Raw genomic sequence first — 26,441 nt, 5'->3', positions numbered from 1 at the left:
CGCACACACACACACCCACACCACCCGCTGCCATCCACCTGGCTGCACCCACCCATCCATCCATCCATCCATCTGTCCTCTGCTGCAAAAGAACACTGGGAATTCTCTGCAGTCAGTGGAAGTAGAGAAAACAGGTAAAGGCAGGTGGTGGCCAAACATTTTGCATGCACTATACTCTTCTATGATAACCATTATACTATGGATTTAATAACATCTTGATAATCGTTTATTATATTTAGCGTGTGCATGACTTTGCATGACATGTTTACGCACGGCGTTTTACGCGCACTACGCACTAAAAACCCAGCAGAACCCCCCCCCCCCAAAAAAAAAACACTTCACTCCCCGGAGTCTCAGATCGAGCTGGAGCCGAGCCAACACAAACACCGGGAGACGTTGGGACTCGTTTAGCAATTCCATCAGTGATGTAATAACTGGTAATAAAAACGTGTGGGAGCTGTCAGGGACCAAGTGATCGTGCGCGCCGCATCCATTTGGGTCCCTCTGCTCGCTCTCCCCGCAGCTCACCTCTCCGACGCAGCGCCGCCGAAATGCTGGGACTCTGCGTGTGTCTGTGCGTCCTCACGCACGTCCTGGCGCAGGACGCAGAGGAACCGGTCATCTACTCCGTGAGTTGACTTTCCAAAATGCATTTTTTTCTTGCCTGTTTTGTTGACGGTGATTTTGAAAGATACATTTGGTGTGATTTTGTCATGCAAAGTGGACTTTAGCACGTTTCCAAAAGCTGTGACGCACTGAGATGCAGCGCCGTCATCCTGTTTACATCCTTTTCATCCATCCAAAGATGGGGTGGAAAAGAGGTAAATACTGTGAGGTAGCAGTCGTTTTTGAGAGTTTTTTTTATTTTGATTATCTTTTAGTGCACGGATGGATATCAATATGACCCTGTTCGACAGCAGTGCAAAGGTAAGATATGGAGTGTTTTGTGAACATCAAATTATAACTCTTGCATCTTCTCTTACGACGTTGATCGCCTATATGTGTATGTGGTTTCTAATTCAGTTTCTTTCTTTCTTTCTTTCTTTCTCTCTCTCCCTCCCTCTCTCTCTCTCTCTCTCTCTCTCGCTCTGTCCCTTCCTCCGTCAGACATTGATGAGTGCACCCTGGTAGACGACGCGTGCAAGGGCGGCATGATGTGCATCAACCACTATGGCGGCTACCTCTGCCTCCCCCAGAACTCCCAGATCTTTGTCAGTAACAACGAGGAGCAGGCGCCGCAGCCCGAGCCCGTCCCGCCGGTGCCCCTGGTGCCCCAGGTGCCCCGGACCCAACCCACCCGGGGCCACTCGAGTGCGGGGAACACGTACCACCCCTCCAGGACCATACGCTGCAGCCCGGGGTTCGCACCGGACAAGCAGGGCCTCTGCAAAGGTACGACCGCCTCACGCAGTGCGACCACCTCGGACTCCGATCCAGTTCTGCTCCCTGTGTAAATATAATACGATTTAAATGCTTGTGTTTTGTTTCTCTTACTCTATTGCGCCTCCTCCACATCAACACATCCATCGGGTCTGAGGGAATGGTGATAAGATAATGCAAAGTCGTTGCATATACTGGCACGAAGGTGCTTCCGTGTGCTCCCGAACAAGGGAAATTGAATGGCGCCCTTATGCAACTCCTCCCGCAAAAAACGCTTTTCTTTTTTCGGTTTTTCTTCCTCTGTGTGCTGTTTTCCACACTCTATAACAGTGAATCTTCTGGTCTGCATGGCTGTCGGCTTCCCTCGGGACAGCCTGTGTTGTGTGTGCTAAAATATAGCTATTACTCCTCTACGTTCCCAGGGCTTTATCTCGTGTTTTTGGTAGCTCTGATAGGCGGTGGGTGTTCCTAAATGTGAGAGGACCTCTTTGATCCTCCGAAGCCAAGAAGGGTTCAAAGACTGGGTTCAATCTGCCCCCCCTCCTCCTCCCGCCCTCCCTCTCCCTCCTTCGCCCTCCCTCCCTCTCTCTCCCTCAATGTCTCCGTACAGTACGTGTGCACGTTGGATGTGCACGCACAACTGGTGCAGATCATGTTGTTGCTTCGTGCCAGATGTGTTGCCGCTCCACCTTGAAAGAATCTCCTCCACCTTTTCTCTCCTCACACCCCACCCAGCCCCCCGGCCCTTCGGCCCGTCTTCGCGGGCGGAACGGCGCGTTTCGGGGGCTGAAGGAGCGGCGAGGGTCGGCTCTGTAAACGTCGCACGCGACACAACTAGTCTCCTGTGGCAGCGCGGAGAGGGCTTCCGCGGTCACGTCTGTGGTCGCCGAGCCTCAGCGAAGCTCACAAAATGTTAATTTCACACCGGGGCGAAAAGATACGTTCAAGGTGTTTTATGTGTTTCTCTGAATTTACACGCGTGGCAGCACTCTTTCCTCTAATTTGTCTTTTATAGGGGTGTAAAACATGGCACTCCATCAGCGAGCAGAACTCCGTGAGCCAGCTGGCAGTGGCAACACTTATTCATTACCAGGCGTGCGGCTCTAACGCCCGGGATTAACTAAGATATAACTGTTGTTTTGGTTATCCTTTGGAATATCTCCTTATTATGATAGCGCAAACATGTCTTGTTGGTGCGTATTCCTGCTGATGGAACGATAACATCTTTGTTTATGTGAGTTTCTGCTCCCCGCCCCTTGCGCCCCCACCGCCACCACCGCCGTCACCCTCCCACCCCGCCCGCCCCCCACCCCTCCCCACCCACCCCCGTCCTTACACATGTTACATAATAAGCCGATATTGTCCAAATTAAAAGCGGTTTCTCCGCGCTGGCAGTTTGTTGCGCAGATTTCCTTGCTCGCTCAGGGATCGTCCGCATCCACTCTCGCAGTGGAAACCTCAGTGTATCAAATAGTGCTTACTCGTTGAGCAGGGCTGCTCAACCACTTCAGGAGGAAATCTGCATTGCCGTGTCAAGTAGGGCAAAGGGAAAGATGAAGGGCGGACATTGATAAATACAGAATATCGGCAACAGCGAAAGCTCATCTTGGGGTTCACCTGGGTGTTTTATTAAATTACAAAAAAAAAGGAGTAATCATTTGTACATATAGGAGCGGGTTTCGCAGACGGGTTTAATCTAAATCAGGAGGATTCGTTGAAATCTAATCTAATCCTACTTCAATGAATCCGGAATTTGAAAATGCCTTTCTGAGACGTTGCCTAATTTAAGATGAATGATTCTAGACTAGGAAGTCCTGGACTAAGGTCATGAAGGACACGTCAGCTCCTTCTGTCTGGTCTTAGTGCTGGTCTTTAATTTGAGCCTTCACTTAGATATAGATCAACTCTAATCTTCCTTCTGGGAATCTTTTTTTTTCTTTTTTAACCAAGACAAGGCCAAGTCTGAGACTATTTTAAACTATTTGTAAATGATTAATGACTAAAAAATATTGTAATTTTTTTCACATTTTAACCTAAATAGTGGCACTTTTTTCCCCGATACGCAACCACTCTGTGATTCCAGTTCAAAGTGGACGCAATCTCAATTTTTTTCTGTCCGTCAGAGGCAGCACTGATAACTATCTGTGTTTGGAAAAGCTCCTTGTTAGATTCCATTCTGACTTTCAGGCTCCCAGTAGACCATAAAATAGTTGATCTTTCTTTTTCTGATATTTGAAACTGCATCACTTCCTGTGTGGCAGTGTTATTTCCTGCCAGTGTACTGTACACAGACCCCGAGAAGCAACGTGTTCCATGTGGTGTAGATGGTTTTATTGAGTGGATCTGAAGATCGGCCAAGTCCAATAGGCCTGTTCCTACTAAAAAAACAATTATGAGTTAATAATTGAGCACTAAAAACACGTGCCTTTAACTTCACCTTGTGTTCCTTGTGTTTTCATAAGCAAACTGCAAATGGGCACCAGGTCCCCGCTGGCTTCACAGCCGAAACTGACGCTGGTGTTGTTGTAGTGACACATGAGGGAAGCTGCCGTGCTTCTCCAAAGTGGCCACAGAGAGAGAGGGTATGAAATTTAACTGTATGTGAGACAGCTTAATGATCCTTTTCTTTTCCATGACACACACACGCACACACACACACACACAAACAGACACGGGCACACACACACACACACACACACACACACACACACACACACGCACACACATGCACCCGCGCACACACACACACACACACACACACACACACACACACACACACGCGCACACACACACACATACGCACTCCACTTGGATTCCTGCAGTACAAATGTCTTGTTGTAGGCCTGCGTTCTCTTGTTAACTGTTTTTCAGCGGCAGTGAGGTCACGCTCATAAAAAATAAAAAATAAACCAGGGCCATTCGTCAAAGCAGTCAAATCAATAATTAAAGTTAATTAAAAGGTTAAAGAGGATACTATGCTGTTCCTATTTACAGGCAGCCACTGTTTATGAGTCCGATCTGAAAGAAAAAAAAACAACATTTGTATTTATGAGAAACAGTCTGAATAAATAAAATAAAAATAAGCCAAATGTAAAAAAATAGCCAAATATACAGTGTATAGAAAAATTGCAGAATAAAAAACAAAAATGAAAGTGCAAAAGGCGATTCTATGCACAGCAATAGCTGGGGCTAAATGGCAGTATTTCTGCTTGTGTAGTTTAGGGTATAAATATGAATAAAGATGGATTTGCTATACAGGATGATAAATATGAATACTCTAATACAGGCATGGCTGGTATCTCTGGCTCCACATCTAATAATCAACAAAAAACAAATGATACATGTTTATGTGATTTTTTCTTTCTTCACAAGCCTCTCCAGTTCTAATTCACATTCACATTTGACGGATTAGGTTCTGTGCATACCTCGCAGTTAAGTACACACTTTTGCCACCTTCGTTATTTTGGAATCCCTTGCCCCGGCACTGTATGTGACATGAAACGGCATGCCAGGCCTGTTTACCTGTCTGGGCTCCTGAGGTGGATGTCGGCCACCTCGCCCTCCGCATGCCTCACTAATTCCCGCTCTGCCTGGACACAATTTACCTGCCGTGCTGGGAAACCTTCCCTTAATATGGAATATTAAGACCCCCCCCCCCCCCTTTTTTTCTTTTACATGACGGAGAACTTGTGTACTTTTCCGTGAGAGACTTCAGCACGAGCAATTACATTTTTCCACCAAGATGCAATGCAATGCGCATGGGAGGACTATCTCTGGAATGTCGGATGGTTGTTTTTTTTCCATCTGCTTCCATCGTTTTTTGCGAAGGTCGGAATGAGTGAAGCAGCCGACGGAGACGTGGGGGATCGATGTGAGGAGCCGGAATGCGGTCGGCAGCAAACGCGGGGAATATGCAAAAGGCTTCATAGTTTGACCTTTTGAGCGAAGGCTTTGACAGCTCCACTTGTTGTCTCATTCCAGCAGCGGTATTTGAAGCAACTTGTTCCAGCTACCAGCATTTCAGATCCATCCGGAGAGAAAGAGGGAGAGAGAGAGAGAGAGAGAGAGAGAGAGAGAGAGAGAGAGAGAACACATAAATAGATCTAACAATATTCAGCGAATATCCTTCCGATGCGATCCTATCAGTGTTTGTTTCTCCAAAGTACCCATAAAAGATAAGGGAAAAGAACAGATATAATGAGGGGGGAGGGTGTTCAACACAGAGCCGAGATGTCCATTGTGAGATCAAAACACTATAAAAGGACATTTAAAAAAAAACACGACTATAATCGGGCAAACTGCGATATTCCTGACATCACAAGAGAGGGAGGATAAAACACGTTGCTTGATGTGATCTGACCCGCCCTCGGTGGATGGTGGCCCAACAAAGAGACACACCTGGTTCACGTTGCTGAGCCTTTTGAACCGTCCTGGTACTTGCGGCGCCGAGCCAGAGGGAAGTGCGCGCGCAAAGTTGCATAGTTCGGTCGTCTTTTTAAATCAACTCCGCTTTGTTAGTGTCCTCGGGTTTTTCTTGTCAAGTGGGCGATGTACTTTTTGACCCCTGTTGTCCTTATCCTCACATCTCACTCCTCTGGCCTCGCTCTCACTGGCTACTGTCCTTGACGTCAGTTGCACTTCTCCCTCTAACTCATCGAACAACTGAACAAGAATTAATCCGACTCAGTTATAAACACAGTGACTCCAGACACACTAAACGCTAACGTTTTGACTCCGAACCTCATGGTTGAGTTTAATATTTTAAAACTGAAAGTACTTTTCCTTGAGTATTACTTTTTGGATCACACTACAACTGCCAGTTTTCCATTTGAAACTGATGTTTTTCCAACATCCCGGGTTTACACTCATCTTCTGATCCCTTGATTTGGGTTTTTTTTTTGTCTCGGTCACTTGAGGTGGCAGGGAGATTTTTATTTTTAATCCCAGGGTGCTGTTCTTTTTAGTGAATGTTCCTCCATATTGACAGTTTACTGACTGCAACTAGTTACGCGGCTTTATTGAAATTCATCTCAATTCAGCTGCAATTCACCTCTTGCGTGTGGCGGACCCCGCCACCAACGATAGCAACGGCATATAGAGGAGCACATGCATTACGCAGATACATCAAAGGGTCGTTCACATTAAAGTGGCGTCAAAATAAAGTATCAAATATGACTTCTTTTTTTTTTTTTTTTACAAAATAATATTACGGATTACCACTTTAAGTGAAGTGCATCAATATAAATGACACAAAATAAACTTTTTTGTGTCAAAAAATGGAAAGTGGTAACGTGCCATTTCTGCTGGGTGTCATCCCATTCTGCCTGCACAGTGCACGGCGTACTCTGTTATTGCCTGTGGCTCCTCTCTCTCCAACTGATGAGGGGAAGCAGCTTCGTGGAGGCGCTGGTGTTGTTGTTATCCTTTGTGCGGGTCGGTCGCTGTCCCAGGACCAGCTGCTTCCTCCTCTGACGGCCGAACACGTGTTGATCTTTCCTCTTACCTCATGCTGGAAAGGGACACGGGGTTGACCCTCTCGCTCGCGGCCGCCGCTTCTCTTATTTATTTTGCTGTTTCTCACAAGTCCGGGTCCCCCCCCCCCCCCCCCCACCCGTGACAACGCTCACCATTTCTACATCCCTCACGTTGTGTCGTCCGCGGGCAAGTCTGTAATACTGCGGAGACCGTCGGGGTTTCTCACTAATGAGCTGACATAACAATGGAGCAGACAAGACTAATTAATCTGAAAAGTGGAGGATTGGCTCCGCGGCTGATATCGAGGGGGTTTTCCACACTAATTAGAGAGACATGCTGGAATTTAGCTTGGGCTGATTGGGTTGGTTTGTCAGGACCACCAAGATCCTACTTCATGCAGCGGTTTAACATGTTGATCTTTATCTGTATATCTTCGACAGACAATAAAAAGTATACTAACAGACACGGGCGTGTGTGTGTGTGTGTGTGTGTGTGTGTGTGTGTGTGTGTGTGTGTGTGTGTGGGGAGGGTGTTAGTGGAAGTTAGTGGAGGTTACTGGAAGTTGTAAAAATCGATCTAAATATCTAAATCAAGTATATCCAATGCAAAAGTATATATCTCAGTTATTGAGAGCAAATTCTAATCGAGCAAATACTAAAATACTAGCCTGGCAGTGCCAGACTCAGAAATGTGTATTAGTATTAGGAACCTCTCAGTTCATTTTCAATTTCCAAAGGGCGTTACCAACGGGCGCAGACCAAAATGTCTCTGGACGCAATTGGATCGACCTGCGACCAGCCAGTGGTGCTTTGTGCTCCAGGCTCAGGAAAGTGTCGTGCACCTTGTGACATCCACCGTGTACCAAGTATAAAAACTAAGAGCGCGCCAGTTTTGGATACGCCAAAGCCAACAATTTAGGTTTTGTAGGATATTGCGTCTCTGTTTCTTTTTTATTTCCCTTTTACTGCGAGGTCAGACAGACTGCTCCCATGTGGAAGGTTATAGAACGCTTCAGCTTTTATTAAAGCACTCGCAGGTGTCCAAAAGCTTCGGGATAGTTCTGACTTGTTATGAGGATGCATGAATAAAGTAAAGCAGGGATGAATAAATCTATCAAACTGTGATCGCACTAACGAGGGCCAACCTTCCCCCCCCTCACACGCTCCTCCTGGCGACGATAAAACAACATCGCATTTTCACTGCAAACGATACTGATGTTTGTAAAAAAAACTAACAAAAAAAAAAAAAAAGAAAAATCACATTATTTTCCGAATCATTTGTTCAGCGCCGGACAACTCCTCGCTACGTGACCTTCACTCGTGTCTGGAACAACCTCACAAATCACTTAGCGAGCGAGAATGAGAGACCGAGATGAGCAACACGCGGCCCGGTGAGCTCATCACTACAGCAATTAAAGTCATGGAGAAAGTTTATTTCCCCAAAAATGTGATTTGGTTAATGGACTAAATTCATAAAGAGCTTTTCTTTTCTCGTCAGTGCAGCTCACACATAAAGGAAAACTCAGGGTTGACGGTTTGACCGATGGTGTCCTCCTGGGAAAGAGGGAGAAGCGTTCAAGGAAAAGTCCAGTCATTTTTAAACTAAACCTTATTTTCCGATCATTTCGGTGTCAACCCGAATTATTTCAATCTTTTCAATTGATCCGGTATTGAGGGAATTGCTTGAGCAGGGCCGCGATATGTTGTGCAATGGGGAAATTGTGAGCCACGTTCTCCAGCAACCGATTGCGGTTGCCGGAGAGATTCCCATTGGTGGAAGAAGGGTTTTAGGATTTCAAAAATAGTGGAGTTTGAGGAATTAAAGGAAAACTCTGGGTATTTTCTACCCAAAATTGTATTTTTCGTTCAGTGGCAGTCGACCCGAGTCACTCTGTCTCTTCAACGTGGTCAGGATTGCCCCATTGCACAACATATTGCAGCTTGGCTATAGCGATTGCCTAAATACTGGATCAATTGAAAATGTTCAAATCACTCCAGTTGACTCCCATTGATCGGATAATAAGGTTTAGGTGAACAAAAAAAAATGACTGTGCTTTTCCTTTGCTGCTTCGCACTCTTCCCCCAGGAGGACACAACAAGGTCAAAGTACAAGCCTCCAGACACCTCAGCGCCCTGGTGCCGCCTCCATTTATTAATACCCCCCAATCTACTTGTTGACTTGTTCCAAATAGCAGACAGCGGTTGTTGTGACTTGCTCTGAAAGAGAAACACCTTAAAATCAGCCCTTCTTTCTTTCTTTCTTTCTTTCTTTCTTTCTTTCGAACCCGTGTGGTGCTAGAGCCAGGGGGGCGTAGTATGAAAGGCTTTCAGGTGAAGTAAAAGCCAACGCCTCGGGGACAGCAGGATGACAGGGCTGCCACGCTCAATGTTGTGAAATTTTATGGGTTATTAACGTCAAACGTCTTGCAGCCTTGCCCTGCTGCTCCAAATATTGAATTATCCACCAATTAGAGGGGGGAGACAAAAGAGAAGTTGTCCAAGGGAGGGATGGCTACAGCCTCTCAGTGGAACTGCTCCCTGGTTCCATCGCAGTGCCTCAGTGAAAATAAGACTAAACGCTCCAGAGTGATAATTGCAACAAGCCCTGTCACGTCCAAATAAATACAGAGCAAATAACACATTGTTCCGCGTTCAGTCCGAGCAGTTTTTGGTCTGTGTTTTGGACCGGCAGACCCACACGCACATGTAAATGCGTATTATGCTCCCACACACATATGAACACCTAATTTTCGCTTCTAAGCATGAGATCTTCACATACACCCATCAGCCTCAACATTAAAACCACCACTAATAACCACTAATATTGTGAAGCTCCCCCTCATGACGCTAAAACAGCTCTGATCCGTCGAGGCATGGACTCCACAAGACCTGTGAAGGTGGTCTTGGTATCTGGCACCAAGACGTTAGCAGCAGATCCTTTAAGTCCTGTAAGTTGTGAGGTGGGGCCCCCATGGAACGGGCTTGTTGTTCCAGCACATCCCACAGATGCTGGATCGGACCCTAACTCTGGCCATCCACATGATGTAAAAGAAAACATGATTCATCAGACCAGGCCACCTTCTTCCATTGCTCCATGTTCCAGTTCTGACGCTCACGTGCCCATTGTAGGTGCTTTTAGCGGTGGACAGGGGTCAGCATGGGCACTCTGATCGGTCTGCGTCTACGCAGGCTGTGACGCACTGTGTGTTCTGACACCTTTCTATCATAGCAGCATTAACTTTTTCAGCAATTTGTGCTACAGTGGCTCTTCTGTGGGATTGGACCAGACGGGCAAACTTTGGTCCTCGCATCGAGAGGCCATGGATGCCCATGACCCTGTCGCCGGTTTACCGGTTGTCCTTCCTGGACCACTTTTGTTAGGTCCTAACCACTGCATACTGGGAACACCCCACAAGACCTGCCTTTTTGGAGATGCTCTGACCCAATCGTCTAGCCATCACTATTTGGTCCTTGTCAAAGTGGCTCAGATCCTTAGGCTTGCCCATTTTTCCTGCTTCCAACACATCCACATCAAGAACTTATTGTTCACCTGTTCCCAGATATATCCCGGCCCTTGACGGGTGCCACTGGAACGTGATGATCAATGTTATTCACTTCGCCTGTCAGTAGTTTTGATGTTGTGGCTGATCAGTGTATTTGCGGACACTTTTACCTGTAAAAGGTAATTTAAACAAAGAGTTGAATCCACATGCACTTTTCCATGCCTTTCCAAACACACACACACACACACACACACACACATACACACACACACACACACACACACACACACACACACACACACACACACACACACACACACACACACACACACACACAGAGTAACAAAAAAACACTTTAAACTGTTGCCAATCCTATTACTCCTAAAAACTCACAAGGAATTAAAATGTAATCTCCCCTGAAAAGCTTTTATTTTTTTTTTGTACAAACAACCTTAAATCTAGCTTCAAATGATGAGTTTTTTTTCCTTCATTCTTTTGTCTGACAAAAGCCTCTCCACCCTGTCTTCTCATTTTTTCCTTCGACATCTTCCATCCTGTAAAACCTCCTTGTCGTTCCCATGATGTTATGTGAAAAACGCGGACATAGCCACTTCCATTCGAGTTTCTTAAATCAGAGAGAGATGGAGAGAAAGAGAGAAAGAGAGAGAGAGAGAGAGAGAGAGAGAGAGAGGCAGAGAAGAACGTGCGGATAGTGATCGCAGGAAAATAAACCAACATGTTTGCTCCCTCTGCTCCATGGTGTTGTAATAAAAACATTTTTCAGCTGCGTGCTTTATGGGAGCGGAGCGCTCGCTAAGAGATGCTCCACGCCATGATTTAGGGAAAGAAACTCCACCACACACACACACGCACACACACACACACACACACACACACACCTCCCCCCACTGCTGCCTGTTGTGGGGGTTTTATTGGCGGCGTTATAAAGGTTTAGTGACAGGGCGGCTGTTGCCATGAGATTTTTTTCCTGTGAATGAAATATTGCCTTGCACTCGGCACATGTGCTTTTATTTAGAGCATTAAGGGCCTTTTGGAGAAAAGCTCTGAACACACACACACACACACACACACACACACACACGCACACACACACACGCACACACGCACACACATGCACAAACACACACGCACACACGCCTCTGACTTCTCCATTTAACGAGCTTCCTAAGAAGTTACGCTTTCCTCATCACGCTGCTGGATCTGAGAGAGAACATGAGCAGTAACAGGGATGATCTGAGTGTGTGTGTGTGTGTGTGTGTGTGTGTGTGTGTGTGTGTGTGTGTGATCGATGTGTTTATGTGTGGAATTAACTGAAACCGTGAAAATAACTGACACACACACACACACCGATGCCCACTTGCTGTCTGTATATGATGTGTGTCAGACCACCCAGGAGGGCTGCTGAGTGGTCGTGTGCGTGTTTGTGTATATGAGTGTGTGTGTGTGTGTGTGTGTGTGTGTGTGTCAGTGTTGTCTGTGTGGGAAAGAGCGAGAGACAGAGAGAGAGAGATAGAGTGAGAGACTGTGTTTTCTTCCCGGGGGGCTGTGTAGAAGAGCTGAGGCTCTGGTCCCGTTGAAGCACAGAGTTTGTATTTACGAGATTAGCGATAAAAATTGAGGTTTTCTAACAGAGCTCTGGGTTGGATGGTTCACCTTTTTCTGTGTTTTTATTTTACATTTCTAAGAAGCTTAGTTGTTGTAAGAAGCTGCCAGTGGCAGTTATAGTTCTCTATCACTATCACTGGTTTGTTGATTTATTTAATTCTCTGATATGGGTCCAATATCAGTGAAAAGTTGAACTAGAGGACAGAATCAGAATCAATCAGAATGAGTTTATTCCCACAGGTACATTTACATGTACAAGGAATTTGGCACGGTGAAACAAATCTACAGACGATAAACATTTTAAAAAGCTTGACAATCTGAGGAAAAATAAAAAAAATATTGAATAAAATTAATTGAAAAAAATGTTAAATAAAGTAGAATAAAAATCTCAGTAAAAGTAAAATAAAAATTGCCACACAAATTGCTGAAAATACAAAATATAAATCAATTTAATATATAGAAATATACAGAATATAGAAATGATGCGATTCTATGCACAGGATGGTTTATTGGTCTTGGCATAAATAATAATTATAAGTTACTCCATGTAGCAGAACATCAGGAAGGAAGAACAAAGGAGAACAAATCGCTAGTTTATGAGTTTGTCCATTTTTTTACTTTTTAGGACTCGATTTGAAGCCATGTTAGGACCGTGACATCCCTAGAAATAATAATAATTTAAAAAAAGCGTTATTACCTCCTTCATTACCTCTGTCAACACTTCCACTCACTGGACACTGCGCTGGGCGTAACTCGAAGCAGATTCAAAGGTTTCAAATCTCTGATGACACATCATCTCACGCCATCAATTTCCCAAATCGGCTCCATGTCCTTTTGACTGAGAGATCCAAAGATCCAAATCTGATCCAAATCGGATCAGGTGATTTAGTGTGTGTGTGTGTGTGTGTGTGTGTGTGTGTGTGTGTGTGTGTGTGTGTGTGTGTGTGTGTGTGTGTGTGTGTGTGTGTGTGTGTGTGTGTGTGTGTGTGTGTCAGATATCGATGAGTGTACGACGGACAGACACACATGCGGGGCAGAGCAGACGTGCCACAACACCAGAGGCTCCTTCACCTGCCAGTGTCCAACAGGGTACAACCGGAACGGAGACCAGTGCGTCGGTGAGTGGCGTTGTTGTGATGTGTGGAAAAAGAAACCCCAAATAACTTTACCGAATAACCAACTGGGGCTTGGGTTGGCACACTCCAGCCTGGCCCTTGACCAAGGCTCTGGCTTTAGAACTGGGGTTGTCCCCTGGCCCATGGACATGGCTCTGTAGCTCTAGGGGAAAAAATGATGGGTGTGTTCAAAAAAAGCAATTCTTCTGTTTTCGATTGTCCTGATTCTTCATTGTTTTACTTATCTCCATCTTGTCATCATTATCTTTGGGCTTTGATCAGTCATCTGTAGCCACTAAGGCCTGTTACACACCCTATGCAAGACAATGCACAACAACACAAAGAGCAACGCACTGGGCGTTCCTTGCATCATCTTGTGTACTGTAGAGTGTGTAACAGGCCTAAGACATCCAGAAGAATGCCCGCTGTCCTCCATTGTGACCTTCAAATAAACACAACTGAGTTTCCACGAGCAACACAATCTCAAGTTGCACAGCTGTGTCTTTCTGTTTTCCACTTGTGTGCTCTTGCTCATCATTTGTCGCCGTGTGTATGTGCGTGTGTGTGTGTGTGTGTGTGTGTGTGTGTGTGTGTGTGTGTGTGTATGGTGTGTGTGTGTATGTGTGCGTGCGTCCCTGCGTGTGTGCGTGTGTGTTGCTGTAGACAGAGACGAGTGTCTCCAGTCCTACTGCATGCACAGATGCATAAACACTCCGGGCTCGTACCGCTGCGACTGCAACGCGGGTTACAAGCTGACCAGCAACAACCACACTTGTACCGGTAAGTCAGCGTCCGCGCGTGACCTCAAAAGTGAGCAAAACAACGTTCCCCACATATTCAAATGTGACCACTCAGGCGCCTGCCTGCCAAGGTGTTACATCCCACTGTAAAAACATCCGCTTTTTCGCGAACAGCCTGCACCTGCTGCCGCGCGCAGGAAGGAAAGCCGTCAGGGGCCAGTGTCGCCAGGTGCACATGTAGCACGCAGCTCGCTGAGGTCAGATTGACAAACCACCGCCCTGGTTGTTTTGGAGCTGATAGGAAATCATGAGTCAGAGCAACCTGAGCCCCGCAGTGGGTCTTCTGCCTGAGTCGAAAGAATGATTGAGTGGAAATATCATTCATTGATAGTGGACTGATAAATAACTACTATTTCCCAAACATGCTCCCACCAGCTTGTGGGGGTTTTATTGGCGGCGTTATAGAGGTTTAGTGACAGGTCCTGTGAATGAAATATCGCCTCGCGCTCTGCACATGTGTTTTTATTTTGAGCATTTAGGGCCTTTTGAGAAAGCTGAACACACGCACACACACACACACACACACACACACACACACACACACACACACACACACACACACACACACACACACAGACTGTAATAAGCTTCTTAAGAAGTCGCGCTTCCTTCATCAAGCTGCTGTGTCTGAGGAAGAACATGAGCAGCAGTGAGTGTTCATCACATCCCTACTGGTGTGTGTGTGTGTGTGTGTGTGTGTGTGTGTGTGTGTGTGTGTGTGTGTGTGTGTGTGTGTGTGTGTGTGTGTGTGTGTGTGTGTGTGTGTGTGTGTGTGTGTGTGTGTGTGATCGGCATATTTATGTGTGGAATTGAAAATAACTGTCTGACACACACAGATGCCCACTGGCTGTCTCTATGTGATTGGTTGTGTCAGACCACCCAGGAGGGCTGCTGGTGGGGTGTGTGTGTGTGTGTGTGTGTGTGTGTGTGTGTGTGTGTGTGTGTGTGTGTGTGTGTGTGTGTGTGTGTGTGTGTGTGAGTGTGTCAGTGTTTATGTGGGTCTGTGTGGGAAAGAGCGAGAGATAGACAGAGAGAGATAGAGTGAAAGACTGTGTTTTCTTCCCGGGGGGCTGTGTAGAAGAGCTGAGGCTCTGGTCCCGTCGAAGCACAGAGTTTGTATTTACGAGATTAGCGATAAAAGTTGAGGTTTTCTAACAGAGCTCTGGGTTGGATGGTTCACCCTTTTCTGTGTTTTTATTTTACATTTCTAAGAAGCTTCCTTGTTGTAAGAAGCTGCCAGTGGCAGTTATAGTTCTCTGTCACTATCACTGGTTTGTTGATTTATTTAATTCTCTGATATGGGTCCAATATCAGTGAAAAGTTGAACTAGAGGCCAGAATCAGAATCAATTAGAATCAATCAGAACCAGAATCAATCAGAATCAGTCAGAATCAAAATCAGAATGAGTTTATTCCCACAGGAATTTGTCATGGTGAAACAAATCTATAGAGGATGAATATTTTAAAAAGCTTGAAAGTCTGAGGAAAAATTTAAAATATATGAAATGAAAAAATATTAATTTTAAAAATATTAAATATTAAATATCAAATGGAAATTAAAGTAAACATTTCATACAAATACAATTCCCACACAAATAGCTGAAAAATACAAAATAGAAATCAATTTAATATATAGAAATATACAGAATATAGAAATGATGCGATTCTATGCACAGGATGGTTCATTGGTATTGGTATAAATTACAATTATAAGTTACTCCATGTAACAGAACATCAGAAATGGAAGAACAAAGCAGAACAAATCGCTAGGCTATGAGTTTGTCCATTTTGTTTTACTTTTTAGGACTCGATTTTAAGCCATGTTAGGACCGTGACATTCCTAGAAATAATAATAATTAAAAAAAACCGTTATTACCTCCTTCATTACCTCTGTCAACACTTCCACTCTACTGGACACTGCGCTGGGCGTAACTCGAAGCAGATTCAAAAGTTTCAAATCTCTGATGACACATCATCTCACGCCATCAATTTCCCAAATCGGCTCCATGTCCTTTTGACTGCCCCAAGATCCAAAGCTGACCACGGATCAAATGATTTAGTATCTTTTTAGGTGCAACATTTAGCTTATTATGGCATTGTTCATTGTGTGTGTGTGTGTGTGTGTGTGTGTGTGTGTGTGTGTGTGTGTGTGTGTGTGTGTGTGTGTGTGTGTGTGTGTGTGAAGTACAGTCATTATTTTTGGAAGAAGCACAAAGCATGAGTTGACCTCTTTGGTTAGGCTGCTGTTTTCTTATTTCTCATACAAGCACACACAATACAGTGACATTCGAAAACATACTGTACAGTCGCAGGCATGCAATTATGTGAACACAGACACACACACACACACACACACACACACACACACATTTCTGGTGCACTTCTAAACCAAAGAATAGTACATTTGGACACTGGTCCTTTCAAGTATAGGAAAACAAAAGCACCCCCCCCACACACACACACACACACCGTCAGTCTCCCCTCTTGCAGTTCTGTTAGATATGATCTCCCCACTCATCACCGTGCCCACAGCCTGCTCTCTGCTTCTGATCTCCTGACTTCGCTGTGTTTGTTCACTCTTCCCGAATGCACACACACGTACGTGCATACGCTCACACGCGTGTGTGATTATTTTTGCGATTATGCCTATAGTACTTGGACCTTCTGTAGCACTTGTGCTTTCAAAGGATTTTAAATTGACAGGTGGTGCAGAGTTCAGTGCAGTGTGTGTTAATGGTTGTTTTGCGCGGTGAGATGGGCCTTTCCTGCGTCAAGATGGCTTAATTTCTTTACTGAACACGGTAGTTACAATATGCGGCTGTGTGTTTGAGTGTGTAGGGCAGGGCCATACTGACAAAAACAAATATCACAATTATTTTTTGGACAAAACACCTCAATATCAATAATTTGATGACATTTTTGATGATGACTGTTTATGCTTTCATAAGGCTTTCATGCAGACATTGTGAGAAAAACATTGTCATAAGACAATTTACACAATAAATATTTATAAAATGTATTAATTAGTAATGTCGATATTATGACCAATTAGGTAGAGACGTTGATAAGAACAACTAGAACACTTTGAAGCTCATAAAATTGCATTACTTTACTGTAATAGACAACATTTAACTATATCACGATATTACGACTACAGATAAAAGTAATGTCAGCCTCATATCACACGATATCAACATTTTATTGATACAGTATATCGCCTAGGCCTGTCTATAAATGACAAAAGGAGTTAGTTAGAGGAGAGACATGTTCCTGTGGTTAATGCATGTGTGTGTGTGTGTGTGTGTGTGTGTGTGTGTGTGTGTGTGTGTGTGTGTGTGTGTGTGTGTGTGTGTGTGTGTGTGTGTGTGTTTGTCAGATATCGACGAGTGTACGACGGACAGACACACGTGCGGGGCAGAGCAGACGTGCTACAACACCAGAGGCTCCTTCACCTGCCAGTGTCCGACAGGGTACAACCGGAACGGAGACCAGTGCGTCGGTGAGTGGCGTTGTTATGATGTGTGGAAAAACCTGAATAACTTTACCTAGTAATCAACTGGGGCCTGGGTTGGCTGACGGTACACACCAAAGTGCACACTCCAGCCTGGCCCTTGACCAAGACTCTGGCTTTAGAACTGGGGTTGTCCCCTGGCCCATGGACATGGCTCTGTAGCTCTAGGGGAAAAAATGATGGGTGTGTTCAAAAAAAGCAATTCTTCTGTTTTCGATTGTCCTGATTCTTCATTGTTTTACTTATCTCCATCTTGTCATCATTATCTTTGGGCTTTGATCAGTCATCTGTAGCCACTAAGGCCTGTTACACACTCTATGCAAGACAATGCACAACAACACAAAGAGCAACGCACTGGGCGTTCCTTGCATTATCTTGTGTACTGTAGAGCGTGTAACAGGCCTAAGACATCCAGAAGAATGCCCGCTGTCCTCCATCGTGACCTTCAAATAAACACAACTGAGTTTCCACGAGCAACACAATCTCAAGTTGCACAGCTGTGTCTTTCTGTTTTCCACTTGTGTGCTCTTGCCCATCATTTGTGCCGTTTGTTGCTGCGTGTGTGTGTGTGTGTGTGTGTGTGTGTGTGTGTGTGTGTGTGTGTGTGTGTGTGTGTGTGTGTGTGTGTGTGTGTTGCAGTAGACAGAGACAAAGGTCTCCAGTCCTTCTGCAACACAGATGCATAAACCCTCCGGGCTTGTACCGCTACGAGTGCAATGTGAGTTACAAGCTGGCCAGCAACAACATCTAGGTTGCGAAGGCAACCATGGTTGCCTCCGCCAACGTACCCCCCCACCCAGACATGCCAGCTGACTGGAGGAAAATGCTTGTGGGATATTATCCGTAGAACCCGCATACAAAATCAAGTACTAATCAACACATGTGGCAGTGCAGACTTATGGGCCCCCTAAATATGCCCATGAGGAGGACACTCCCCTGGTGGAGTGTGCTCGCAGGCCCTGAAGGGCCTCCAATCACAAACTCCTGTAAGCCAGGCCTATGGCCTCCCGTAGCCAATGAGTCAATTTCTCCTTGGATAGGGGCCTACCCTTTGCCTGGTGCGCCGAAGCACACAAACAGTAACAAACAGTGATAATGACCTGATGCGTTGGGGTACATGACAACCTTGTCTCCTCCACCCACGAGCTGCATGCAGGATGGGTGAATTGAAGGTGCCTGCAGCTCGCCTACTCGTTTCATGAGGTGAGCGTCAGCCATAAAGACATCTTTAAAGACACAGTATTGATGTCAGCAGTGTGCAGGGGCTCAAATTGAGACAGGGCCTGTAATACCCCTTTTCCACTGCACCAAAAACCTGGTAACACCCACTAACATCCTGCATTTGTCATCAATGTTAAAGGTAACACCCGGGTTTCTGTCCAGGGTCAACTGACCCTGCAATAGACACAGGTTTTTATCGGCTCCACCTCTGATCGGCTCTGATGTAAACAGGACACCCTGGTTGACCCGCAAATTTTGGCGCCCTTTACCTGTGCGATGCGACACGCGTTAAAGTTCCTGTGTATTATTCAATCATTTCATATCGGATTTAGAATTCAAAATCAAAATCAGAAGTTCAAGACTTTTTTCCCGCATGGAGAACCATGAAATGTTTTGAGCGTGGGGATTACTCCGTGGGGAGCACAGCGTAGAGCCCCACGCTCCTCACTGGGCTCAGAGTCACTCCAGCACCGCCCCAAGCCAGTCTCCAAACCGGAGGAGCATCTCTGAGGACCCTCGGGTCCTCAGAGATGTGGACAGAGTTGTGCACACACGCCAAGCTGTTGTGCATTGCGGCAGCACCGGCGTGATGCACACCCGTTTTGCATGTGCATCGGCCTGTGTGTGGCGCTCAATAGGTCGGGCACTTGCCCCCTCATCTCCAATAGTTGCCTCGGAGGCAATATGTTCAGATAGAAATTCCCCCCTGGTATGGCTTGACACAGTGCGATACCGGGGTTATGAGTTTCATATATGAGTATGAATATTGGAGTCCGATGACTCCGTCCGGGCTCTGAAGGATACTACTCCCTGCAGAGTTTCCTCTGGGATATATGCTGTGAGGGAAACTGCTGGGGGTATGGGGCCTGGGCTAGTGCTACGAGGAGTGACGGCGCGGACGGAGCCAGCTCCTGAGCTTACACTATCCGGGGCAAGCGGCTCGTCCTCCAACATAGCCCTTTCGGTGTCCTCTGTGCACCACCGCTTGCTTCCTGACGGTGGCCAGGAAATGCTGGGCACTGTCAGGGCAAGCTGAGCATGCCCAATTGGAATGCCCACCTACTTCACCAAACGGTACTCGAGCTGGTGATTCACACTAACTTGTGCGAGTTATGAATCCGAAGTCAGCGTCTGCATGTGACCTTGAAAGAGATCAAAACAATCTTCCCACATATTCAAATGTGACCAATCAGGCGCATGCCTGCCAAGGTGTTACATCCCACTGTAAAAACATCCTACAAAAATACAAAAATACAAAAACCGTGCACCTGCTGCCCCGCGCAGGAAGGAAAGCCGTCAGGGGCCAGTCTCGCCAGGTGCACATGTAGCACGCAGCTCGCTGAGGTCAGATTGACAAACCACCGCTTTGGTTGTTTTGGAGCTGAGAGGAAATCACGAGACGGAGCATGCAACCTGAGCCCCGCAGTGGGTCTTCTGCCCGAGTCAAAAGAATGATTTTGTGGAAATATCATGCATTGATAGTGGACTGATAAATACAGTAACTACTATTTCCCAAACATGTTCAGAACTCATGACTTGGCCCCCAGCTGTACAGACAGATAGTGTTATAGAGGGAAAGGCAGTGTTTGTATTGTGTGGTGGTGTGTGCTTGTGCATGGGTTTGTGTGTCTTTATCCATTCCCACAAGACACACTTATGATAGGTAGTTTATGATAAGAGGAGTTGCCTTCGGCGAGGCATTGACTTCCCACCAGTTCCAGGGGGCGTTGTTCTGTAACCCCGTGACCTACAGTACTTGAAAAGACAATTTAGCCACATCGCATTATAAATATAAAGTATAGGCCTGCAGTAGTATGTTTTATTAATCGTGTCTGTCGGTGTGCATGCGTATGTGTGTGTGTGGGTGTGTGTGTGTGTGTGTGTGTGTGTGTGTGCGTGTGTTCTCTCGCAGACATCAATGAATGCAGCATCTTCAGCTACGTGTGTCAGTACCAGTGCATCAACAATCTGGGGAGGTACTCCTGCGAGTGTCCGGAGGGGTACCAGCTCCAGGGGGCCAGGATGTGCCAAGGTGCCGCTCTGACCTCTGACCTCTAACCCCCCCCTTAGTTCTCTCAGTCTTCTTCACTTCACGTTACTATTAACTATATTTCCTCCACTTTCCTCCTCTCCTCAATTCCATGAACGCTCAAAGGATAAACGGGTGGTGAATTACTCAGCCTGCACAGTTTGATGCCCTCTTCCGTTTCCTAAAGCAGTATATGGAGTAAATAAAAAAAACAAAATCTCTTCGAATAAAGTCATGGAAAGGAGGTTAAGTCTGCGCAACCATAGCTACCTTGTGTTGCTGTGTGTGTGTGCACCCCACTCTGTCCTCTGTGTAATTTTATGTGCATGAGCTTGGTTTTCTCTTAGTGGGTTTATTTGGAGCTTCGCTGTTGGTTCACATGGTGAGCTGTTATTTTTTCCTCTCCGCACCACTCAGCCGCAGGCTCTACAGAGCAGCCATGAATCTGTCTTGTTGTGTCACAGGGACCTTTTAGTGATGAATCCAGGTTGTTGTGCCAGAAATAGCTGTATGTGGTTCGGGCCACTCATGATGAGGCTGTTTTTAATGGCGGAGTCACTGCAGGGTAAGAGCCACAGCGAGGGCGGAGGACCAGGGGCTTCCCTGAGCTGCGTCTGAACGGCCATAACACCGTGAAATATGAAAAACCCAGTGCTATACTTCTTGTTCTGCCACCAGACATAAATGAGTGTGAAAAAGGAACCCATAACTGCCAGGAGGATGAAATGTGCTGGAACTATTTCGGGGGCTTCCGCTGCTATCCCAGAAACCCCTGCCAAGAGCCCTACATCAAATCCTCCGAAAAGTCAGTAAAACTCATTTCCGAAGATCTGATTTCGCTCTTCTCAATTGTGCTCCAGTTTACAAGACGGATTTGTGAAAACAGGAATCTGTTTTGTTTTTTTTTTCCTTCCCTGCAGCCGCTGCATCTGCCGGTCTCAGACGGAGTGCCAGGGTCGCTCTCCTTCCATCGTCTACAAGTACATGAGCATCCAGTCCGACCGCACCGTACCGGCGGACATCTTTCAGATCCAGGCCACCGTCACCTACTCCAACACACAAAACACCTTCAGGATCAAATCCGGCAACGAGGCCGGGGAGTTTTTCCTCAGGGTGAGTTCAGAGGAGAATCACAATGTTTAAACATGGGATTATTAGGAAAGATACAGAAAGATATATTGTGTATAGTATCGAGGTTCCTACATATTTTCTTTTGGTTGAAAGGTAAATAAGGGGCCAAATACATAGACATACATATCTTAACACATTAATCATTGGAAACAATGCCTCTCATTCTCCATTTTACACTCTGTAAGCAAATCAATTCAAATGTATAATGTTTTTATTCCATTATATGACCCTAGTAACCACATAGAAGATAACATGAGATAAGATAGTACTTCATTTATCCCAGAAATTGGAGAGTTATAGCAACTCGGTGTAAGGGAATGTGATACAGGGATACAGGTGTAAGAATATGTACACTAAGTTGTCAGTATAAATTTTGATAATAGGTAATAGATAAAATAAACAAGCTTAAGAAATATACATACTAGAATTTACAATGACATGAAAATAGCAGCAAATAAAATATGATATTAATATCAAATAAAATATAGCAAGATTCTAACTAGATATAATCATTCAAATCAAAAAAAGTCAGCTTTTAAGAAATTAAAACGTATTCCTGCGTATATGTTTCCCGCTATGCCAGCAATTCAGCAACGTGAGTGCCATGCTGGTGATGGCCAAGTCTCTGACAGGCCCTCAGGAGTACGTCTTGGACCTGGAAATGATCACTCACAACATGGTCATGAACTACCACTCCAGCTCCATCCTGCGGCTCACCATCATCGTCGGACCCTACGCCTTCTGAGCTCCCCCAACCGCTCACCCAGCCCCGGCAGCCTGGCACGGTCCAGCCTCACACAGCAGATAGCAGCACTACAGATACATAAATAGGACACACCTTCCATAACACGTAGCACCGTTTAGTCCGTACAGAACCACAAGAACACCGCATAGTATATCCCAAACAGAACCACAGATTATGGGAATCCCGCCGCATCTGGCTCAGGCCCTGTGTCCACTAGGCTTCTTGTTCTGGCCGGGTGCCGGAAAACCCTCTGGGGGGATGACGTGCTTTCATGCCAGGAGGCTTTGCATAGGGATTTGTAGCCATGACATATCGCCCAACACCCAAAACAACAGAGCTTTTATGAAAAGTTGAAAAGTCTCTTCAACGGAAATTCTCAGAGCAAGGCCCTACTTACCAGGCAGCACGAAGGAGGAGAAGAAGCCAGGTGCAGGACTTTCTCTCTCTAGTGGTGGCTAGGGAATACATTTTGGATAAACAAAAAAAAAAAAAAAAAAAGACTCCAGCACTCGGGAATAAAAGCCTAATGGACACACATCCCAACTCTGATGAGCAGCTGTAAATAAAATAACTGTGTATGTGCCTTAATTAACCAGCACTCGCTTACCGTTACCCTGTGTCCGCACCAGGGACGCTGCTGCTCCGGCTTCATAAAGTCAATCTATTGCAGTTGAAATATTAAATGCCCATGACAAAAAATGTATTTGTATGCAAAAGCCTCCAGATCGCAACTTATGCCAGCAAACTGCAGGGGTCATCTTAAAAGTATATACCCGCAGTCCACACACAGGACAGTTTGAGTGTTGGTTTCCGGGCATTCCAAGGGTTTACCGGACGTAATGAACAGAACGAGAGATCCATGCCTGTGGTTTTTAAGCAGAGGGCTCAAATCATGCACATACTGGGGTTACAATTATGTATTTATGCATAAATGGGTGCGTGTGTGTGTGTGCGTGCGTGCGTGTATGGCTGCATAGGATTACGTGCATCCATACGTATGTGTGAATTAGGGGTTGAGTATGTGTGGATTTCAATGTGTGTCTGTGTTTATGCATGCATGCGTGAATTGAATGACAGAGTTAGAGGGAAAGGTATATAGGCGGAGATTGGGGAAAGACTGGGAAAGCTTTTTTTTTTTTACTTACAGCGCAGTTGAGTTGTTTATGTGTTTCTGTGATGCCATTTCAATAATCCCCGGTTATGATTCTTTTTTTTTTTTCTCCGCTCTAAGGCTTTTCTAAACAGGCCCCCCTTTTGGCCGGGGAGGCAATAACAGTAAACCCCCAGAAAACGCTCAGGAAATGATGGCAGCAGCTTTGGCGCGATGCACCGCTGCTTCGCTCGTGTGACGCCAATTTGACCGCTGCCCGCTGCCACGGCCATTCTCCGGGAAAACAGCCGTGCTCTCTCAAGTCCATCCAGTAAGTCAGGTTGGCATGGGCAGGGCTGGCTTGCGTAACGGAGGTTCATGGCGGTGCGTGTCCCTCACACATACGAGACACGTGGGATTATTAAGGAGTCAATGCGATGCCACCAAACCTTATGCGACTCATTTTATCGTCTTTCTAGATCCTGTACACTGTAGACACGTAACACTGAAAAACCATATTGAAAACCTGTATGTCCTTCTACTACTCACCACTTTACGACAGTATAATATATGATCTGCGTAGTGAATCATTAGCCTACATTTTGGTTCTGTTTTTTATGGTTTCAGCAGCGAGCTCGCCATAGGGATCCACAGGGAAACTGTGCCTGACACGTATCCATGCAGAAAATATAGCACATTTGTTTAACCATTCTGCCAACACTGTTATGTTTTTCAACTTTCTCAATTTTACTTTAAAGTCTCTGAAAAGCCAAAATAGATATGTGTTGTGAGTTTTTCCACACCGCAGATAAATGTGTTATTAACCACCCAGCCAAATTTGAATGATTATATGATTATATGATTTATATCATTAATAACATTTGCCGTCGTGGGGGAAGAAAAGAGGTGGCTCCCTCTGTTCTGAAACGCTGGGGGCGTGTCCCTTGGAGGCGCTGAAACCGAGACCCATCGCGTTAATCATTTTCAACGTTTACATTGGAGTTACTTCCATGTTTAAATGTTTTGCCGAACTCAGTCGTTGTGCGTCCTCAAAGCGTCGCCGTCGGGCTGCGGTGCTTCGCGCTCTCTGGTGCCTCCTGCTGGCTCGTCCTTCGCAGGCCAGGACAGGCAACGGGGACGCACAGCGGAGCGGAGACCCCTTTTGCTCCAGGTGTTAATTCCCAAAACAGCGTTTTATCCCTAATTCCGGCCTGTGAGCTGAGCTTATTTCAGCACTGATGCTTGGATTCCCGACCTTGTGTTTCTATAGCGTTAGGGGAGGGGCCACGCCAAGTATGACCGTTTTACGTAGTCGAATCAAGATTTGGCCCCGCCCAAAAAATCCGGACCACAAAAATGGTGAAAAAACGGTCGAACTCCACAATTCAGCATAACATCGTTCACAGTCTTTTCACATGTTTTCAGCAATTACTTTCTAACATGTATAATGTGTTTAGAAGCAAATCACTGACTTCACTTTACAGGGACTTTAAATAAAACCTAAATATCTTGTGGTTTTTGTATTTAAAATAGCCAATATATTTTTTCACATATATCTTGGACTGATTTCTCTGAAGATTGAAAGTTATATTTGAATAAAATATGATGGAAAAAAAACCCAAAAAACAGGGACCTCGGGATCTTGTCGTTCTTCTCAGATAACACGAGCAAAAATTGGGTGAAGTGGGGAAAACCCATCCCCAGAGGTGTGGCTGGATACTGTGAATACCATCTGTCTTCATATGTAATGGAAAATGTACGAGCGGCTTCAAACGCCCGGTTGCCCGTTCCCCTTTCCGCGCTTTTGGGGGGAAAGGTGAAGATGATTTCATCTGAATCTAATGATGACGGATGCGGCGTGCACGATGCCGCGGCCCCCGTATCTATCTTGTTTAGAGCGATCCGGGGCTTATTCAGCGGGGATTGGGTGGGTTTGGTGATTGGCTTGAATCACCATTGGCTTGATGCAGTGTGCTCGTGGAGGCCGTGGTGTATTGTGAGATAAAGAAACACAAATGCATTCAGCATAGAGAGAGAGAGAGAGAGAGAGAGAGACCAACATAGGCAGATTATCTTTTATCTGGGATTGGTTTGGGTGCGGTTGTACGGTAAGTTGTTGCTTAATCATTTGCTGTCAAGAGCTTCGGTGAGACCGGTGTTTGGGAAGTTGTAAGACGATCCGCGATGTGTCATCGTTGCTCAGCGCCGATGTCTTCAGCGCTCCGTGCGGTGCAACGCCGCGTGTTTTCTGCCGTCCACGTATGATTCAGCCCCCCGGGAGACGCCGGCGCTCACCCACGGTGACTCAACATTTCCTCAAAAGTGAAAAAAAATAAAAATAAAAAAATAAAAATGCCTTGCACCTCCTTGTTTGTGATTAATATTCCACGGGGGCCGCGGATAAGAATTTCAAACTTAATCTCGCTCTCCCTCGACGTTTCATCACTCAATGTTAGATTTATTAAAGAGATCAAAGACCCGGCCGTTGGCCGGGGATTAAAGAGGAGGAAAATAATTATCTGTTTAAGAAAGTTGAACCTTTGCCACCATATGTCATCCCCTCATTCCAAAACCCTGGTGATGCAATGTTAGGTTTGTTTGGTGGGGGGTATAAGTTTCTTTGTGGACTTCACTACTCTAGATTCATCTTCTGAGTAAAATGTCTCATTCTAAACGTGGACGTTTCCAAATGTAAACGCAGTGACACAATACTGTGATACAGTGATACAATACGTCTTCATTGAAAAATGAGGTCAAAGTGGTCGGAATGAGCTGATGCTTGATGCATCTTTCTACTCTGAGCAAGTGGTTCTCAAC

At 45.6% G+C, this 26,441-nt stretch overlaps 1 protein-coding gene across 4 annotated transcripts; it reads left to right on the top strand.

Annotated features, from left to right (window-relative positions):
* Nucleotides 1-25,254, top strand: LOC307242292 (EGF-containing fibulin-like extracellular matrix protein 1). Of its 4 annotated transcripts, XM_080016699.1 has the most exons (11): nucleotides 1-134; nucleotides 524-629; nucleotides 882-927; nucleotides 1,108-1,392; nucleotides 12,979-13,101; nucleotides 13,762-13,878; nucleotides 17,274-17,396; nucleotides 20,542-20,661; nucleotides 21,337-21,463; nucleotides 21,579-21,771; nucleotides 22,373-25,254. In XM_080016699.1, the coding sequence occupies exons 2-11, from the start codon at nucleotides 552-554 to the stop codon at nucleotides 22,532-22,534; spliced, it is 1,374 nt and encodes a 457-aa protein (XP_079872825.1). In that variant the 5' UTR covers nucleotides 1-134; nucleotides 524-551; the 3' UTR covers nucleotides 22,535-25,254. The 4 variants fall into 4 exon arrangements, with proteins under 4 accessions (XP_079872825.1, XP_079872824.1, XP_079872826.1 ...); XM_080016698.1 differs by lacking the exon at nucleotides 1-134 and having other exon boundaries at nucleotides 499-629; XM_080016700.1 differs by lacking the exons at nucleotides 1-134; nucleotides 13,762-13,878 and having other exon boundaries at nucleotides 499-629.
* The last annotated feature ends 1,187 nt before the right edge of the window (nucleotides 25,255-26,441 follow it).

Source organism: Zeus faber (assembly GCF_960531495.2).
Source record: "Zeus faber genome assembly, chromosome: 16".
NCBI lineage: Eukaryota > Metazoa > Chordata > Actinopteri > Zeiformes > Zeidae > Zeus > Zeus faber.
The sequence above is the reverse complement of the archived record's forward strand: the minus strand, read 5'-3'. Positions and strand labels throughout refer to the sequence as shown.